The sequence below is a fragment of the Ursus arctos genome, chromosome X (assembly GCF_023065955.2).
Source record: "Ursus arctos isolate Adak ecotype North America chromosome X, UrsArc2.0, whole genome shotgun sequence".
Classification (NCBI taxonomy): domain Eukaryota; kingdom Metazoa; phylum Chordata; class Mammalia; order Carnivora; family Ursidae; genus Ursus; species Ursus arctos.
In genome coordinates, this window is record NC_079873.1 from 102,765,259 (window position 1) to 102,784,398 (window position 19,140).

At 53.9% G+C, this 19,140-nt stretch overlaps 1 protein-coding gene across 5 annotated transcripts in view; it reads right to left on the reverse strand.

Moving 5' to 3' along the window:
* Positions 1-203: 203 nt before the first annotated feature.
* ELF4 (E74 like ETS transcription factor 4) overlaps positions 204-19,140 on the reverse strand; it is a 46,969-nt gene continuing 28,032 nt past the window's right edge. For 4 of the 5 annotated variants that reach the window (XM_057314410.1, XM_057314411.1, XM_026520576.4 and 1 more), the window contains exons 2-9: positions 13,978-14,259; positions 9,938-10,109; positions 9,425-9,517; positions 7,854-8,045; positions 6,862-6,945; positions 6,594-6,786; positions 5,670-6,047; positions 204-4,769 (exon numbers count right to left, since the gene is read on the reverse strand). In XM_057314410.1, the coding sequence (XP_057170393.1) occupies positions 3,965-4,769; positions 5,670-6,047; positions 6,594-6,786; positions 6,862-6,945; positions 7,854-8,045; positions 9,425-9,517; positions 9,938-10,109; positions 13,978-14,049 (1,989 nt within the window). In that variant the 5' untranslated portion in view covers positions 14,050-14,259 and the 3' untranslated portion in view covers positions 204-3,964. The remainder of the gene's footprint in view (positions 4,770-5,669; positions 6,048-6,593; positions 6,787-6,861; positions 6,946-7,853; positions 8,046-9,424; positions 9,518-9,937; positions 10,110-13,977; positions 14,260-19,140) is intronic. The other variant, XM_057314413.1, reaches the window with a different exon arrangement.

Consider the following 19,140-nt stretch of genomic DNA (forward strand, 5'->3'; position numbering starts at 1 on the left):
CAGGCTCGGGCGCCTCGTGGATCCTTGTTGGGAGGGGGGAGCATAGACCCGGGCAAGGAAGCAGCTGCCTGCAGTGTTGCCTGCAGTGTTACCTGAGGGGTCCAAAGGCTGTGAAAGCCCCCAGGTATGGACTATTCTCCTCCCCCTTTTGCCTGCCACAGTCTAGGGCTGAAATCCCCATGATCAGAGACAAGATTCATTCATTCTTTCAATAAACATTTATTGAGCACCTACTGTGTGCCAGGCACTGTGCTAGGCGCTGGGGATACATCAGTGACTAACACACAGTCCCTGTCCTTGAGGAGCTCACAGTCTATTGGAGGGGCAACATACATAAACACACAGCTAAGGAGCTACCATGTGCTAAGTGCTACAATAAGAGGTATACACAAAGTGCTGTGGGAGCCCAGAGGAAGGAGCAATACATCGGCTGCTAGGCGGTGAGGAGCATGTCTCCTGACTCCATTACACCATGGCAAAGGCAAGGATGTTGCTGCCACATGACTCTGGTGAACACGAGCCTGTCTCCTGAGGGTCTCCTCCAGCCCTCTCCCATAACTAGATCAGCACAGGTTAGTTGACCCGATTAGCTAATTTAACACTTTGAATTAGGAAAAGAAACTGGACAGGGAAGTTTCTTTAGGGTCAGGGGATGTTCAAAGTAGTAACAACTCTTGGGTGCAAGGTTGGGAGTGGGGGTACCATGAGGGCACTGAGCCAGGGAGGGCTGGCCCTGGGCAGTGGAGCACCTGGGGTGAGTGCCTGTGCAGAGGGGAGGTCAGAGGTCACTAGCCTCAGATGGTCCCCATCTCTCACCAGCTCAATCAGTAATATTCGCTGGTGCTCACTAGATGCTTCATTGTGTGCCCTGCTCTTTGGGTGATACGCCCCCCCTCCGCCCCTCAGAAGGTAACACACGAACTGGGGAGACACAATAGGTCCAGGTCATTGAAGATTTAAGTAACAGTTTGTGATTATAACAGAGGAGATGTCACAGGCTGTTCGCAATCAGTTGCCCAAAGAGTGGCAATTGCCACGAATTTAAAATGAAGAACTCACGTAAGGGTAGGGCTGGTCTCGGGAAGCAGCTTCCACAAATCAAGTCTTAAAGGATGGATACGATTTAATCAGTACTAGCAGGGTGCGCAGAGCATTCTGGTTGAGCAGAACCAAGTAAAGCAAAACCTCAAAGGTGGGAAACTTCAAACAGAGGCAAGCTGAAAGGCCAGCAAATCCCTAACTCTGACTGGAGCAGTACTTTGGGGGTCAGGGAAACAAAGTGAGCGACCACTGGGGAAGTCAGTTGGGACCTCATGGTGAAGGCCTTGCCAGGTCAATGACTTGGGACCTTGCTTTTGGAATTACAGCTCTGAGCCATAAAGTGCTCCCTCCTCCCTCCTCCAGGACCCCTGGACTGCCTCGAGATTCAGCAAATACAGGGTTAATGCCCAGCTGCCTAGAACAGATGGGAGGCTCAGTATTTTGAGTATCACTCCTACCTACAGGCAATGAGGAGCCACTGAAGGCTTTTTAGCAGAGAAAGAACAGAACTGGGGCCGTGGCAGATCGGAGGGGATGAGACAGGTCACACGGTGGTGCGTGCTGATGCGTCTGGGAGGGGGGATGAGCTCTAGGTAAGTCTGAGCTGGTCTGCAGGCTCCCGGAATGTGGAAGAAAGGTGAGATTTCAGATTCAGAGACACGACAAACGGCCTGGACTTCAGGAGATGGGGGAGGGGACAGGGTCAAATGAAGGAAGCCATCAGATGGCTCTGAAATGTCAAGCTTAGAAGGTCGGGAAAATGGTGGTACAATGAACAGAAATAGGCAAGTCATGACAGCTTTTTGTTTGTTTTTTGAGGGGAAAGGTTGTGTGTGTGTGTGTGTGTGTGTGTGTGTGTGAAGACTTTAAAATCCATTTTTTTTAAATCCATTTTTGATAGAGGGGCTGTCTTTGAGGCACGATAGGCATCTGGACGGAAATGTCCAGCTGGCTGCTAGAAATGGAAGCAGGAGCAGAGGAGAAAAGTAGGGGCTGCCGCTCTTGACTTCAGACCCGTCCCCAAAGAGCCAAGCCAGAGCCAGAAGAACGGAAGAGAGCCATGGGGGGCGCCCACACTTAAAGCGGCAGGTGTGGCACCAGCACAGGTATGGCACCAGGGTGCGGCCGCTGCAGGAGTGGGGTTGCAAGTAGTGTCACGAGCCGCCAGGGCTCACGGGGACTGAGAACTGTGAAGAAGACATTTGATGTCACGGTAACGGTATCAATGACCTTCAGATGATGAGTTCTGTGAAATTGGGGGGGGGGGGCAGGGCCACCCCTAACCCATGCAGTGCCTTTGTGCAATGTTTTTTTTTTTTTTTTTGAAGGGGACTCTTTCACGGGATGTTTCACTTTCCACCATCAGGAATTTGTCATCATAAACAGATTAGATTAGAAAAAGTCATTTTAATGCCAAGTGCTGGAGACATGTAATAAATACACCTGCACACCCAAAAATGGTTCCGTTCCAGGGAGAGAAGGAGGAAGAACAAGAAAAGAGCGGGAGAGAACACAGGAGGCTAGGCAGCGACCAGAAGGAGAGATCAAACAACCTGGGGAGGTAGTTGGGTCAAGTGGTTGGTTTTCTACTGAGAACATAGCCAAGGTCCTGGGGCACTGATTCACATTAACCAAATTCACCAGATCACAGAATCGTTTCTGAGGCTGACATGCCTTAGCTCTTAGCCTTGCCCCCAAATATGGCTGGAGAGAGGCAAGCTAATTCCAAGATGGGGAAGGAGGAGTGAAGCCGAGGGGTTCACTTAAGAGAGGTTGGGTTGAAACGTCCTCGGAAAGAGGAAAGAGGGAAGCAGGGAACCATGTAGAGACAGAAGTGTCATGGGGGCTCACATCTGCTGGCTCCTGTCTTCTCGGTGTATGAGTGAGGGCTAGGTGCAAGAGTTGGAGATGAGGGCCAACGGTCCACTCGAGGTCTGTGGTAGCCATCGTGGGGGTTGGCAAACCTACAAGGTGAGTAGAAGGCAGGCTGAGCAGCAGGCATGCATGAGCAGGAAGGGAGGCAGCCCCAGTGTCCACTGCTACACTACTACCCCAGCCACGCCAGACAGCAGGGAGATACTGGGGGGAAACTCATCAAGAGGGATCCCCGGATCAGGGGGGATAGGCCAATGTGCCAGTGAAGGCTGGTATTACAGCTCAGGCCCTTGGCACAAACATTCAATTAATCCAGCCCTGTGTGGGGACTTTGTATCCGGGTCTGACCCTGTCCCTTTGAACTCCGTCTTCCCCAGCACACATGCCCATAGAAATTCTCCTACCCTGGATCTGCTCCAGCTCTGTGACATCTCTCCCAATTTGGGGTATCCAGCCTGTACCCCACAGCCTCAGGGCAACTGAATGGTTTGTCCAAAGGGAACTAGAGAATGCTTTCCCTTAAAAAAAAAAATCCCCATCTCTGCAGCTGACCCACAGAGACACACACCCTTGAAGACCTCACAGCTACACCCCCGTCCTCCCCAAAGAAACCAAGATACAGACCCACGAGTACACACAAATACATACAGAGATATTCACATATGGGATAGGAAATTCCCCGTGGAGGGAACGCAGACGGTGAAACAGCCCCACAAAAGGACTGCCCCCGCGGAGCCCCTGCATCAACCCTGGCCACAAACTTCTCAGGAGGTACTCCCTCCATCACCCAGTCAGCCCATTACCCTGACAAGAGCATATCCCCTAGTGCTCTTGAAGGCCATGGTCTGATGCCAGGGACACTCAAACTGGGCATGGCTTGGCCATGGTGACACTGGGCAGGGGTCAGGGACAGGGGATCTGGTGTACTGAGATCCCACCGAAAAGTAAGGGCAAGTGTCCTGCTTCAGTCAGTCTCTGCTATAGGAAGTCCACATAAAAATGCTGCTCAACTTGGCCTGGTGAGGCACACTTCCCCCGACCCCTTCATTTATATGTCATGGGGCTCCATCTTAATCAGAGAAGTGGGGTTGAATGGGGAGAAGGGGGCTGGGGTTGGGGATCTGGTCAGCAGGCTCCCAGAGGTGGTCACACTAGGCTCAGCCATAAACAGGGACCCTGAGCCTGAGGAGAGCTCAAGTTCAGCCACTGGGGTTAGCCCAACAGTGGGGCGGGTGGGAGATGAGAAAGTCTGGTTCCCCAGAAGGCTCGGATTGTGGGAACCCCTTGAAACCACCTGGGTTGGAAGTGGCTGAAGGTGAGCCCGATCCCTCAGGAGCTCCCTCAGGGTCTCTTCAGGAACCAGCAGCCCCTCCATGGGGGCTCCAGTCACCATGCCCTGCACATACGAGGAGGGCCTCAGTGGCCCCTCCTTGACCCCAGAGGCTGCGGTGGCACCGGAAGTCCTGATGAAGGCAGCAATGACAGTCCCAGGGGGCTGAGAGCTGGGCCCTGCCGGTCCAGCCCCTGCGACGGAGGATGGCACCGGGTTGGTCGGACGGTTGGCCCCAGCCAGGAGTTGGGGGAGACCACTAAGAATCAGCGGAGCCCCTGGTGCTGCCACCTGACTTTCTTGGAAGCTGGTGTTCAGGGGGAAGGAAGCCTGCAAAGTGAAGGTGTCCTTGAAAGTTGAAGCAGGCGGAACACTCTGGAGAACAAGCTGTGTTGAAGCAGGAGTACTGGCCGGAGGCCCGCTGGTCAGCACTGTGGTCAGTGGGATTGTCTGCAGGGTCAAGGCTGAGCCTGACCCCACTGGGGCCACTCCTAGGTGGATGTTGCTGGCCAGTGAAGAAGCACTGAGAAGAAACAGAACACAGATTTGGTCAAGGCAGGAGGCGTCTCCCAGCTGGCTAGGGAGGAGAGCACGGGAGGAACAGAGCTGGCTGGAGGCGTTCTCTGTCTTTGCTGCTGCATCGGCGAACATCTGCTGAGCACTTTAGTACAAGTCAGGAGTCAGCCTAAAGGACTGGCATGCGGTGTTTCCCTCCATCTTCCAAACAGCCCGCGCACTGAATGAGATTAATAATCTGATTTTACAGTTTGAGGAACGGGAAGCACAGAGAGGTTATGTAACCTACCCTAGACCACACAGCTAGTCTCAGGGACCCACACCTAGGCCTTCTGACCCGAGAGCTCCTGTTCCTCACCACTCGGCTCTATCACCTTCCCTCCTCAGAAGGGCACCTCACCCTCAAGTGTGGTGAGAGCCACATACACGGAACTCAAAACCCAACCTTCTCAGGGAAAATGTGGAGACGCTTGGCATGGACAAGCAGCAGCGAGGGCTTTCCAGGGGGGCTTGGAGGGCGTGAGGGAAGCAGAATGGGCATCTCTGTCACATTCTCCATTGCCTCTTTTCTGGAGTGGAGGAGGCTTGGGGAGATGGGCCCCAATGTGGAGGTCCCTGGTGGCTGCGGGGGGAGCACTCTGAGATCACTGGAAATAGCCCCAGCTGGTGACAGATGCCGCCCAGGTCAAGTGCTGGCTTTGCCATTATTTTGGTGTGCAACTGTGGGCAAGTCACTTTTCCTCTCTTGACCAACAAGCGCCCCACTGGCTTCCCAGGGATTCTGTCAGGTTCCCGTGAGACTGGAGACACAGCAGAAGTTGGCAAGAGGTTGCAAACTGAAAACTCCACACCCACCCTCCCATATGAGGTACCACAGGAAGCCTTGCAATGACTCTGGGGCCCTTACCTCCCGGCTTTGGTGAGTTTGGCCTGGCTCTCTGGCAGAGAGGCCAGCACGGTGGAGGTAGTGGGGATCTCCTCATCTACAGACAGTCCCAGTTCCAGGTTCGCAGACGGCTGTAAGCCAACGTTCTGAACCTTTGGCTTCTCCCAGGAAGGGCCTCCCTTGCTCAGCGGAGCAGCTCTGGCTGAGACCCTGGAGCTGGCTCGGCGGGTGCTGCCGGTGGAGGAGGTGGAGGGAGTGGGGGCCTGAGGGGAGGCCACCGTGACTTCACTTCTCTCCTCGTCATCTTCAATCACCACCAGGTCCTTGGGCATCTCCTTAAACTGGTACACCAGCCTCTGCCCTTCCACTTTGGCAAGGATGCCTCTTTGGTAGTAATATCTGGGGGACAAGGGGCGGGGAGTGGGGAGTGAGGCAGGGACTCACTGCCCTCCAGGGCCAGGCAGCCAGATGGGAGCCCCAGATCAAGCGAAGGGGTAAGGCCAACTCTTAGACTTGGAAGGTTTTTATGAAATTTCTGAGATCTCGCCCTGAGGACACAAAGGGCCATGAAAAGGGGTTTCAAATGCTAGCCCCACCCTGCTTTCGGGCAAAGGACAAAGGGGAGTGAAGGATGAGCGGGGTTGGCTGGTGGGGAGCCCAGCCATCCCCCAGCCTGCAGGATTAGTGATGGGTAACTCGGGCCTGTCTCCTTAGCGCTCGGGCCGGCGGAATGCCCTTCGTGGGGGTGGGAGGCCCTAAAAGGCTCTTCTGCTATAAAAAGAGAAAAGGCTAGCACAGATCTTTCAGAGGGAGGGGACTGTGCCTCCCAGAAGGGGTCTGGGGACGGGCTTAGGGGCAAGCCGGCCCGAAGCAGGAGGGACGTGCTGGACGAGAAGAGCCTGACAAAGCTCGCAGGTGGGGACTCGCTGCCCCGGCAGCTCCTACCTCAGCGCCCGCCCCATCGTCTCATAGTTCATGTCGGGCTTGTTTTTCTGCTTCCCCCACAGCTTGGACACAGCTTTGGAGTCCACCAGCTTGAAGATGCCTTTCTCTCGCTGGGTCCACTTGATGTACTTCGGGCAGGTGTTCCTGTCCTGCAGCAGCGCGAGGAGGAACTCCCACAGGTAGATGGTGCTGCCTGTAGAGCGGCAGGTGATGAGGAGCAGCCCGGGCACCCCGACCCCTTCCCACCTGGCCTGACTCCCAGCTGTACCTTTGCCGTCCTTCGATTTCTTGCGGATGGGGACGCTGGGGTCAGTGACAGGGGAGGTACTGCGGCTGCCTTTTGTCTTCCGGACTACGAGGGGAAGGCAGGGGGAGCGTGATGAGGCTGAGAGCACACGGAGTGCTCCAGGGCAGGCTCCCAAGAGGGAGGGCCATGGAGCTCACCGAGTGGGGTGCCACGGCAGACAAGGAAGAACCAGGTCACCAGGGCCAGAGGCCCAGGATCGCTCTCCGCAACCACAGCCCTCAGGTTCCTGTACCCGCCTGGTGGCCCACCCTCACGCTCAGGCCCCAAAGGTACACCAGAACACCACCGCCGATGTGGCCAACCAGTGTAGTGCTGACAAATGAGTCAGCTTTCGAAGAACCCAATCCGCCTAGCCTGATTTTGGAAATGAGAAGGCGGCCTAAAGGTGCAGCTGTTGTACAGGTAAGTGTGAGACTGGGGCTCTGGTTGCCACACCGACAAGGCACTATCAAGCAGTCCTTGCCTAAGGAAATCAATAACATTGGGCTTGGGAAAGCCCAAAGTCCTCTCCCACAAATGGCCTAAGCTCCACAAGGTCTGAGAGGAAGATAAGCACACCGCATAAGGCGTCTTTTACAGGCAGGGGGCCCCAAAGGGCCAGCGCCTGGCCATGGGGCCAAGCCTGGTGTCCGAACACCCAGACTAGGATTCAACCCATTTGGGATCATTGGCATTTCTGCAAGCGTTTACATATATGCTGGGCTGGCAGGAGAGGCATGGGCAGGCCAACCGATGAGGCCAGGCTGTACAGAAGGGAGGACTTTTCATCCATCCCTGTCACACCAGAGAGCTGTCCTCTGAATGTGTCTGTGAGCCTTCACCCACTCATCCCTTATTGTCTCCCTGACCCGCCCCCTCCTACCGCACCCCCACCCCCCGCAGGCAGACAAGATGGACAGACACACAGACACAAAGACACACACACACACACACTCTCTCTCTCTCTCTCTTACTTCTCTTCTTTGATTTTCCAGTCTTCTTGGCACTTTCCTCTCTGGGGACCTTCTCCTCCAAACAATGCCCCTCCTGGTCATCAGTGTCACCTGCCCCATTTAGGGCATCAGGCTCAGAGACAGGAAACAGGTAGTTGGGCAGAGTGGCAGCTGGAGCAGGGTCTGAGTCTGGAAGCATTTCGGAGGTGCTGACTGCAAAGAGAAAGGCCTGAGGTGCCTGAGGCCCAGTGCAGGGTGGGAGTGTGGTCTCCCGGCACTTAAGAGAATGGCAGTCTCCTGGGGAGGGCGGAGGAGCTGGTCCCCGCAGCCCCAGATACAGGATACACCTGAAAATGCCTCATGTGTCTCACACCATGAGGAGAGGAAACATCTGCAGGGTTGTGGGCATGAGCTGGCCCCAATCACGGCTGCCACATTTACAGCCACTGCTGGGAGTGGGGGAGTTCCAGGCAACACCCAGGGTAAAGGGCCACCTCGATTTAGTCATTCACTTGTTCTACAACTGGAAGGCACCTTAGATATCACTTAGCCCAACTCCTCTGCTTTCCTGATAAGGAAACTGAGATTCAGAGATGGCAGGGCATGTGTCCAAGGTCACACAGCAAGTTGGTGCCTGGTACGTGTAGGCATTCAGTAAGTATTTGCTGAAGCCTGAGTGAACATTAGTGACAGGGTCAGGAACAGAAGTGCTGGGACTCTTAACTGGCAGCTTCGGGCTTTCTCCCCCGCCCCACCCCGTGGGATCCCAGCATCCCCCTTGGGGAAGGACAGTTAGGGCCAGAGGTCCTCCTGTCCATGAGTCGGGCAAAGGCCTAAGGGGGGCCTGGGGCAGGAGCCCACCTTGGGGGCCTTCTGGGGAGGTACAGGGGCTGAGCTCCAAGCCTGGCATACTTCTAATGAGCCAAGCCCTGCACAGTCTTCCTGGGGGGCCCGGCAAGAGAGCAGAGGGGACCGAAGAGTCACCCTGGCCAATCGCAGGCAGCCTTAAAAAGGAAGGAATTTCTGACATATGCTACAACATGGACAGACCTTGACGTCATTATGCTAAATGAAATAGGCCAGTCCCCAAAGACCACTACGGTGTGATTCCACTCCTGTGAGGTCCCTAGAGTAATCCAATTCATGGCGACAGAGAGTGGTGGCTGCCAGGGGGTGAGGGGAGGGGGGAATGGGGAGTTAGTGTTTAATGGGCAAAGAGTTTCAGTTTTGCAAGCTGGAAGCTTCTGGAGATAGACGGTGGTGATGGTTGCCCAACAATACAAATGTACTTAATACCGTTGACCTGGACACTGAAAAATGGTGAAGGTAGTCAATTTTATGTTAGGTGTATTTTACTACAATTTAAAAATTGGAAAAGTAAAGTACCCCTGGCCACCTCTCCCCTGTCTACAGTGCCCCTCTGCACCCCCCCCCATTCCCGCCCCAGCTCAAGAGCACGCTTACACGGCTGTCAGTGGCTGTGAGTACACATGCCTGCGCACACATGTGCCTGCGAATCCAGTACACGGATGTGATATTTTTAAACGGCATCTTCTGCTGCCTTGAGTTAAGGCACCAGGGTTCACACTTACAGATCTGCTTCTCATCCAGGATGTCGCTGGGAGACTCAACATTGAGCAAGACTTCAGTGGTTGACATGGTTTGTGAGGTTGCTTCATTGTCATCTGGTTCCAGGTTCCACGGTGTGGGGTGCAGGGGGCAGAAAAAAAGTTCCCTCAGGGCTCAGGGCAGGGGTAGAGCCATCATCGGGGCCAGGCCAGAGAACAGTGCTAAGGAGCCAAGGGACCTGGAAGGGGTTAGCGTGCTACCTACTGTAACTCTCCCCCTTTTCTCTACACTCACCCCAGCTGGTCTCCACTCCTAGTCCCACTCCATCTTGAAAGACCACGGATCCGTCTGGATGGTTTCCTCCTCTATGAAGTGGTGCTACCTTTTGCTTGTCCTAACCACCCTATCTAATTTCCCACTCTGGCGGGTCTTGCCCTTGCTGCGTGGGGTCATGGAAAGCCATTGTGGGCTACGATATTCCCTGACGACAGAACCCCTTTCTCTTCTGCACTTCCCTGCCCAGGAAGGAAACAAACCTGCCAGCAAAATACTGCCCTCCAGGATCTGGTCCTGCGTCATGCACAAGGTCCCATCCGTTATGATGCCATTGTGAACGTCGTCCAGCTCCAGTCCTGAGTACAGATGCAGTAATTCGGGGTAGGGTACCTGCTCCACGATCACAGCTGGGAACACTGAGGGGTCTTCCAGCTATGGACAAGACAGGGATCCGGTTTAAGGCTCACCTGCCTCTCCCAGGAAGCCCTCCCTACCAGAATCTGGCCCTTCTTGCAATTCCTAATTCTTGGAGCCCTCAGGCTCTCCCTTGTCTGGGATGACATTGCTCTGGGTCCAACCTCACTAGGTGATGCTTTGAGTGGCTTCTTGATTAACAGAGATGGGCTAGCTCTGTACCACCTGCACTCAATCAAGGGCGGGCATCTTTAGTTGGTTGTAGTTCTGGGTTAATCCATGGCGAAGGTTAGTGCTCAGTCTATGAGAATGGTTAGGCTCCTTCTCAGGCCAGTTGGAAAGGATTAGTCAATGGTGAGGGTGAGGGGCTCAATCTATAGCCAGGTGAGGGACTCAGCCTACAGTCAGGGTTGGGTATCCAGGGTTAGAGGCTCTGACTGTGCACATCTTAAGGCTTAGTCTCTGGCAATGAAGACAGAAGAACAGAAACATTATAGAGGTAGAAGGTTAGGGCCCAGTCCCTGTCTGGATGGGGGAGAGGGTTCCAATTTCCAGCTTGATTCACTGGGTGCAGGGGACACTGTTCATGTGAAGGTGAAGGAGAAACAGCTTTTTGGAGAAAGAGAAGGAGAACAGTGTCTGGCTATGGTGAGTCTGAGGTACCTTTGAGATATTTAACACGGAGATACATATCGGTGAGTCAAAAATATGAGTCCAAGAGCTCAAAAGGGTGGTCACTAAATCCCTTAGCGTGGACACAATGATCAGGATGAGAATTTGCCCCCTGGAGGACATAGTTGTTCTCAAATCAAACAAACCTAAATGAAAAAAGGAGAGTGATTGGGGTGACTGGGTGGCTTGGTCGGTTAGGTGTCCAACTCTTGGCTTTAGCTCCGGTACTGACCTCAGGGTCCTGGGATCGGGCGCTCGTGTAGGGCTCTGTGCTCATGAGATTATCTCCCTCTCCATCTCCCTCTCCCTCTGCTCCTCCCCCTGCTCGTGCTCTTGCTCTCTAAAATAAATAAATAAAAGCTTTTTTAAAAAAAGGAGTGTGACTGCAACTGTCTTTTAAAAAAAAGATTAATTTATTCATTTATTTGAGAGAGAGTGCACGTGAGCAACCATGAGTGGAAGGGGGGAGGGGCGACAGAGAGGGACAAGCAGACTCCCCATTCAAAAGGGAGCCCAACGCAGGGCTCGATTCCAGGACCCCAGGATCATGACCTCAGCCAAAGGCAGACGCTTAACCCACTGAGCCACCCAGGCGCCCTGCAACTCTTTTTCAAAATTATGTATAGAAGGAATTATACCAGAACGTTTATAATAGTTATATTTTGTTTGTGGGACTCTGGGTGACTTTTTTCCCTTCTTTCAAATTTTCTGTATTTTCCAAATTTTCTTTCATGGGGCTGTTAATTCGTTTTTCATGAAAAAAGAATGAGAATGTTCAGTTCTGCCTAATGTTCCCGAAGGATGCAGAAAAATAAAAATTGATAAAACGTCGTTGGGTTTGACCACTGGGCAGTCACCCTGGCTAGACTTTCAGGGGACTGCTGGGGTCCCAAGGCACATTACAACGGATCTCAGAGAGGACGGACTGAGACAGGCAGTCGGGTGTAGTGATGAAGGCCACGGAGTTGAGAGCCATCTGTCCGATATGGTACTCATAGGCATGAGTGACTATTTCAATGTAAATGTAAAACTTTCTCAAGATTAAAAGTCCAGTCCTTCGATTGCATTAGCCAAAGTTCAAGTGCTCCACAGCCTCCGGTGACCAGTGGCCCTGTACCGGACAGGGCAAATACAGGACACTTCTAGTATCTCTGAAAATTCCACTGGATTGTCCTGATCTAGAGCCAGACAACCTGGGTTTGAAAGCAAGTTCTGTTACTTAGCAGCAGTGGGACCTCGGGCAAGCTAACTGATCTCGCTGTGCATTGGTTTCCTCATTTATAAAACTGGGGTGGTCATATTAAACAACCCCATAGGGTTGTGTAAACAGATCAATGTGCAAAAAGCACATAGAACAGGCCTGGTGTAGAGTCCGCTCTCATCCAGTGTTGTAGGTATCAGAGACTTCTAGGAGACTAGTAATGCTTTTATTTCTTAACCTGGGTGGTGAGTTCATGGGTGTTCGTTTTATAATTATTCATATATATATATATATATATATATATATATATATATGAGTTATACACTCTTTTGTATTAATGATACATTTTTCAATACAAATTTTTTTCCTAAAAAGGGAGAGAAAGGAGGTGAGAACGTAAGCACAGAGGGTGGAGACCGTACTGATGAACAGAAAGGAGTTAAGAAGGTGGTTTCTTGAAGGAGGTGGGTAGAAGGGAGAGAAGGGTTTCTTTTAGGGCTGGGGAGACCTGAAGATGTTCTAGATTGAGGAGAAAGGTCTGGAAGATCTGAAGGATTTAAGAGAGAGACATTGGAGGTGACCAATGGGTTGAGGTCTCAGAGGCAGGAGAGAAGAGATTACGTATGGGTAGGAGATACCGCTGGAAGGAAGAGGGATACTTCTTTGTCCCGGATCAGCAGGAAGGAAACAGTAACAGTGATGTTATCAGTACAAAGGAGGAGGGAGGGGAACAGAGGGTGTCCTTGGCTTTGAGCTTCTCTGTGAATTGGAGGAGAAGCTGTCTGCTGAGGGTGGAGGGGCAGGTGTGGGATTGGGAGGGAAGAACAGCCTCCATGAAGAACAGTAACAGTTGCTGAGCTGACCAGAAACAGGCAAAAATGACTAGTAGTATCGAGAGCCAGGTATGGTTAGATTTTTCCTCCCTTCTCTTCCCATGGTGCCTTCCACGAGCCTAGGCACACCACACGTACTGGGTAAGACAGCACAATTTGAGGTTAAGACTCAGAGGGACAGAAAGTACAATGTGCTCAATGCCCACTAGGGGGCAGCCCTGGGTAGGCTGCTAGAGGTTGGACGAAGTTTTCTGTCCTCACAAGGATTCAGCACAGAGAGCATCAGTACTAGGCTAGGGTGCCCTTAGAGATAATCCAACTGGATCTCCTCTTGGTGAAGAGGGGAAGACGACAGCCAGATAGGGTAGGTCACTGGACTTGCCCACGTGACAGTGTGGCCAAACTGGGATCAGAAACCAGGACTCCTGACTCTTAATCTTCTTTCTACCGTACCTGGCTGCCTCCTCTCCAGTTTGTGGAAGGAGACCAGTGGAGGGTAGCGATGGGTGTGCCAAGACACCATCCAGTGGGTACAGCCCAGTGCATGGAAAACTTGCCCTCTCGGCCCCAGTACAGAGCAAGATACGGAGCGGTGGGGACCCAAGTGCTGAAATTCTGTCCTCTTTTTCACCTTTCCCCCACCAGAGAACCCCATTTCCAGATCTAAATCCTCAGATCGAGGCTGAAAAGATGGTTATGGAAGGGCCCATCAACCAGGCTAGAGACGTGAGTCTGAAGGGGCCGGGGGTTGGTCTTTGCCCTGTCAGGCCAGCTGGCAGAGCTCATTCTTGCTGTGTGTTTGTCCCGGCAGCTTTCTCACTGTGACACTGCAGGTGAAGGGAAGGGGACAGACGTGAACATGAGGGTCCATGCGCACCTGCATGTTCAGCCCACACTGCTGACCGACTGATAGCCCAGCTGCTGTGTTTCGTAGCCGCACGGCTGGCTTGGTGACTGCACATGGAGTGACCACCCGAGGACTACGGACTGGCTGCAAGAGTGACGAGCCGGCGCACAGTCTGGCTGGCATGCGGGCCCAGTGGCCTGGACCTAGTAGGTGCTTGATCAATATTTGCTGCCTGGCTAGTTGGGGGTGCTGGGTGGCTTGCTGTCTGCTGGCCTGTCTGCGTCTATCTAATCGTCTGCCTGGCTGACCGGGCTCTGTTCTCTGGGGCCATACCTGGTGGATATCATCCATCCCGTTGCTTGCAAACTCAAAGATCAGGTCACTGGGCTGCAAGGTAATAGCCATGCTGTCTTCTCAGAGAGCTGACAGCAGGATTCGCAGGGCCCTCTGGAGCTGCGGGGGTGTTCTTGACAAAGAGATGCTATTCAGGTACCTTGGAACTTAGAGCCTATACCCCGAGTCACAGTCAAATAGGGGGTGTAGAGAGCTGGAGTAGGTGGTGGCCTATGCCAGGTTCAAGGCTGCATGCTGGGCTGGGCCAACCATGGGAGTGACCTAGGGAGAAGGGAGAGACAGGGGCAATGAGTAAGTCACCTGTTTTGAGCTTTGTTCCCAGGACGGCTAGCCAACAGCAGGGACCCTGCCACCCAGCAGACTGATAAAAGGGGAGGATGCTGGAAGAAGAGAGGAGAAGAAGAAAGGAGGCAGGTAAAAAGAAAAAAAAAAAAAGGAAAAAGAGGAAGTTAACTGAGTTGCATCCAGTGGGAAATGGCCAAGCCTCAGTGTCAGTCTGTCAGCAGCTGTCTGTCTGCACCTGAGCTGGCCGTGAAGAATCCTCCTTCTGTTCTCTCCTGCCTCCTCTGGAGGTAACAGATAGAGGGACTCTGGGCTCTCTCCACCCTGAAGATTAATCCCCAGGGTGTGGCCACAGGGGAAATCAGGGCACCCCAACCGTCCTTACAGATGGGACAGCAGCATGAAGAATCCTTAAAATTCCCTTGGCTCAGAAAAAATCTTGTGTGAGAGGGTGTGGGTCAGGGACACATGGGTACCAGGTGCTCTTCCAGACCCTGCCTGGCTCCGTCTACCTTGGAAGTGGGGGCCATTTAGCTCTGAAGGGCAGAGTCTATAGAGGAAGAAACGTCTCACTGTGAGCAGGTCTGACCCTGCTCCTGGGGAGGAGACTCTCGGAATTGGCCACGCCCCCAGAGAGCCCCGAGACAGAGAGACAGGTGGGCCACAGGCCCTGCGCACTTATCGCTGCTCCGCCACCACCGCCACCTGCTGGAGAAGATGGCTTCTGTGCCTTGTGTGGGCTTGCGCTCTTGGTTCAGCTTTGCTTTCAATTTCAAGACTGAACTGTCACCCTGGGAACTTGAGAGGAGAGCCCCAGCTCGGGGAGGGGCCCACAGAAGCTTCCCCATCCTCCCGGGCTGGCTCAGTCCCCCCTCACTTTTCCAGGAAACCTGTCTGCCGCAGCCCACATGTCTCTCCTCTCCCCAGTGCCTCTGGTGCTGACAGCGTGCACCGGGCCTCCAGCTGTTTGCTGTGGTGTCACGCGTGTCTCGCTCCCACCCCCACGGCCCTCCTGCCGGCCCGCTCTGCTCCTCGCCTCCCGAGCACCCTGGCTTTGCCACTTGCAGGTACCACAGCTCTGGCCCTTCAGGTTGTTTTTAATGGTATCCTCGTGTGTGCGGACATGCGGTGGGGCTCCGAACAGCCCGGTTCAACCGCGAATACCTGAAAAACTGAGTCCACGCACCACAGCAGGAGCGACACACTTGACTCCTACCTCCTTGACACACCTTCCTTCCAGGTCTGGCAGTGCCAGGGTGGCAAAGCCTTCTCCTGGCCCGGAAAGAAATGAGGAACTTCAGAGAGGGGCAAAGGGGAGGAAAAGGAGGAGGACCATGGGTGACCTCTCTGATGACCGCTCTCCCCCACAGGAGACACCCAGGCCTCTCCCACTTCCTTTCCGTTAGCCCACAGGGCTGGCTCCGCCCGCTCACCACCCCCACCCTCACCCCCCTCCCCGTACCTTTCCACCACCCCCCCAACACAAAACTTCAAGAAGTCGCTCCACTCAACCTGTCAGGTCTGAGTCTCCCTCTGGGTCAATGAGACAGCCCTGCTAGGATGAAGAGGAGGCCTGGGGAAAATATCGTCTGGCCTGAGCTCCACCCCTCCCACCCCACCCTACCCCCACCCGGCCCTGCCTGTGACCCGGTCTCCTGTGGACCGCCTGAGAAGCCTCCCAGGGCCATTTATGCTTGGAAGGTCTGTCTCCTCCAGCCAAAGCGCCCCAAGGCCTGCATTCCGCAGCTCCCCGCCCTCCCTCAAGCCGCTGTCTGCCCCCAGGAAGCATTCTCATACTAATCAAATGAAAGGGATCACTTTCACCTAATCCCACTTTGTCTAAACACGAAACTCCGGTGTCTGCCCCCTCTCCCCCCAACGAGGTCATTCCGCTGCAGCCCTTCCCTCCAGGTTTGCTCATCTCTGGCTTCTCTTCACAGACAGCACTTCATGTTTGTGAGTTCACTGGTGCTCTCTGCCTGCAGACCTTCTGTGCACCTTCCTGACCTCTCCCATTAGGCAGTGGCTTCCTTGAGGGCAGGGACAACTGTGTTGGTCATCAGTGAAACGTTAGCACCTTGCACTGTGCTTCGCATGTAGCACTCAATTTATGTTTGCAGAACAAAAACATGAATGAACTAATGAATGAACGAACGAACGAACGAATGAATGAATGATACTGATCAGTCAGTACCAGTGAGGTGTATTTTCTGGGCATGAAGTATATCCATGTGGGGCGTCTGCGTGGCTCAGTCAGTTAAGCATCTGACTCTTGATTTCAGCTCAGGTCGCTATCTCAGGACTGTGAAATCGAGCCCCGCGGCAGGCTCCGTGCTCAGCAGGGAGTCTGCTTAAGATTCTCTCCCCCCCTCAGCCTCTCCCTGCTCAGCCCCTCTCTAAAAAAACACCCGTGCGTACATTGGTTGTGGGGTGCGTGCTGCATACCCAGGCTTATGAGAGAGAGAAATGTGTGCTCTGTGTGTGTGTGTTACTGTATATTTTTGCACTGTAATTTACAATAGCAGTTCTCACTGTGGGTGTGCACACAGATTTACTTGTGTGCAGGGTGTGCTCGTGCGTTCCGAGCTTGGGGTCTGTGCACGAGGGTCTCTGGTCGGGCCAGCAGTGCCACAAGCTCTGTCGTGGGCTCCTCCTCCACCACTCCTGCCTTCGTGAGAAGAAGAACAACGAAGCCGAGCTAGTTCTGGCTCCAGCAGTCTGCGGCCACGGGGGCTGGGACGGGCTGCCACCGCGGCTCCCCCCTACCTCGGCCACGGAAAAGTCAGTCCTATGTTTCCCAGGAAGAAAACGTCAGCCGCAGAATATGGAGGTGGTGGGGGAGGGAAGGGAGCCCCGCACTGTACTAGATGGAATCCTTGGCCATCGATGCAGAGAGCTTTGAAATAAAAGAAGAGACGAATCCAATTGCATTCTTTAAGGGTCCACACGTCTAAGTACCTAAATTCAGGACTTGGTTGGTGCGGGTTCTGCTGACCCAGGACTGGGGGCATTTGCGAGGCTGCTGCACCCAGGACCCAAGGCTGAGCCTGATGTCCTGTTCTGCCGGAGCTCCAGCCTCCAGCTAGGGGGGAGGAAGTAGCTGTCCTACGTTTTTGGCCGAGGCTAGGAAAACTCCCATCCCAGCCCCACCATGGAACCTTCCAGTCCAGAAAGTTTTGCCCCTCCCCCCTCAGATGTTTGAGGATTTGAAAGTGAGAGGTGGGGAGAGGCTCATTTGCATGTTCACTCACTCTCCCCAGCAGAGGAGTGAACCACCCCCCCAAGTCCCTCAAAATAACCTCTCTCTCCCAGGAACCTGAAACCAAAAAAACCACCACCACAGAAGGCCCGCCCTGCTGGAGGCCAGAGAGGCCCACACCAGGGGCGCTCCTCCCTGATGTCCTTACAGACACATTGAGACACGGTTTCGGTGGCGAGCCCCGGACACTGCCTTGACGGTGAGCGGGGCGCTAGGTGGGTACACACAGACACTTGGCTCAAGTCATAGACTTGCCTGGGAAGTTCCCCACCCACCCCATCACTGTACAGATCACAGCTGGCTCCAGTTAGAGTCAGCTCCCAGGGTGGCAAGAGCTCCACTCCCTTCACTCCCCTGGAGGCCACGGCAGGATCCCTGGCTCCCAGGGCCTGTCCTACTTGCGCTGAAAGCAAAGCGTCTGGAGAGCAGATGGCCCCGGACACTCTGTGTGAGCGAATGTGTGCCACAGGAGGGAGCAAGCAAGCGAAGGCGCCTACATCCCCAGGCTGCAAATGCACACCTCTGGCTCACTGTGGTTCTGACTGCATTTCAAAACCAAAATAGCAAAATAGAAGTGGTTTGGGCTGCTCCTGCGTCATCACAGCTGGGCCCCCTTCAGATGTACAGACCCTTGCTGGGGCTGTCACTGGAGCACGTCAAGCGGTGTCCAGCACCCACCCATCTGGGCCTCCTCTGCATACAGGAAGCAGCCCCTATGTGAAAGCCACATCCACAGTCTCCGTGGAGCGAGTTTAAATCTACACCCATTCAGCTAAGCCAATGGCTCTCACAGAATTGCTAGTAACACCCGTGGTATTTTCACGCACGCCAGGAAACATGGGGGCCAGATGGTCAGCCAGGCCACAAAGCGGAGTTCTCCTTCTCCAGTTCCTCATCCTCTCAGAGCCAGCCCTCACTCCTGAAATACCCAGTCCTCCATGAAACCTTTCTGGAATTCTCTGGAAAGGAAGTGACAATTTCCTTCATGCCATTTCCCACTCTCTCAACGCCCCTCCCCCACAACCACAAACAAAATGGAAACTACCCCAGGAACAGCTGTACCCTCTACTTAAAAACAGCCCCTCCTCTGGCTAATAGTCATCCAGAAGCAAATTTGCATGTTGCCCCACGTGACCAGCGGTATGTAAGAGTCAGAGGGCCAGAGCCAGGGGTCCAGTCTGTAGCCATGGACGAGCAGAAGTAATCGGTCCGTGGGACTCCCCCACAGCCTTGACTCCCATCAGCGAGCAGAGCCCTCCTCCTTGAGCAAATGCCCAGCAAAAGGGCCCCAGCCACAACTATTTTGTCAGCTCCTTCTCCTCTATTCCTTTTCACCACCCCCTCCATTCGAAATGAAATCAGGAAGAGGGAGGAAAAAAATAAAGGTTTTGCAAGCTCTGTTGGTTGGGGTTTCTCTTTGCTTATTTACAAGAAACCCAGTTTCCTTCCTCGGCCCTGGGTCACTGCCTGCTTCCAGTGTAGGGCTTGCCACAACTCCAATGGTAAGTGAGGCCCAGAGCTCATCTCCAACTGCCCTTGTCCTTTCGTAGCTCCAGTCTAGCCTCTACCTTCCCAGGCCCTGAGGTGTCCCAGTGGAGGGG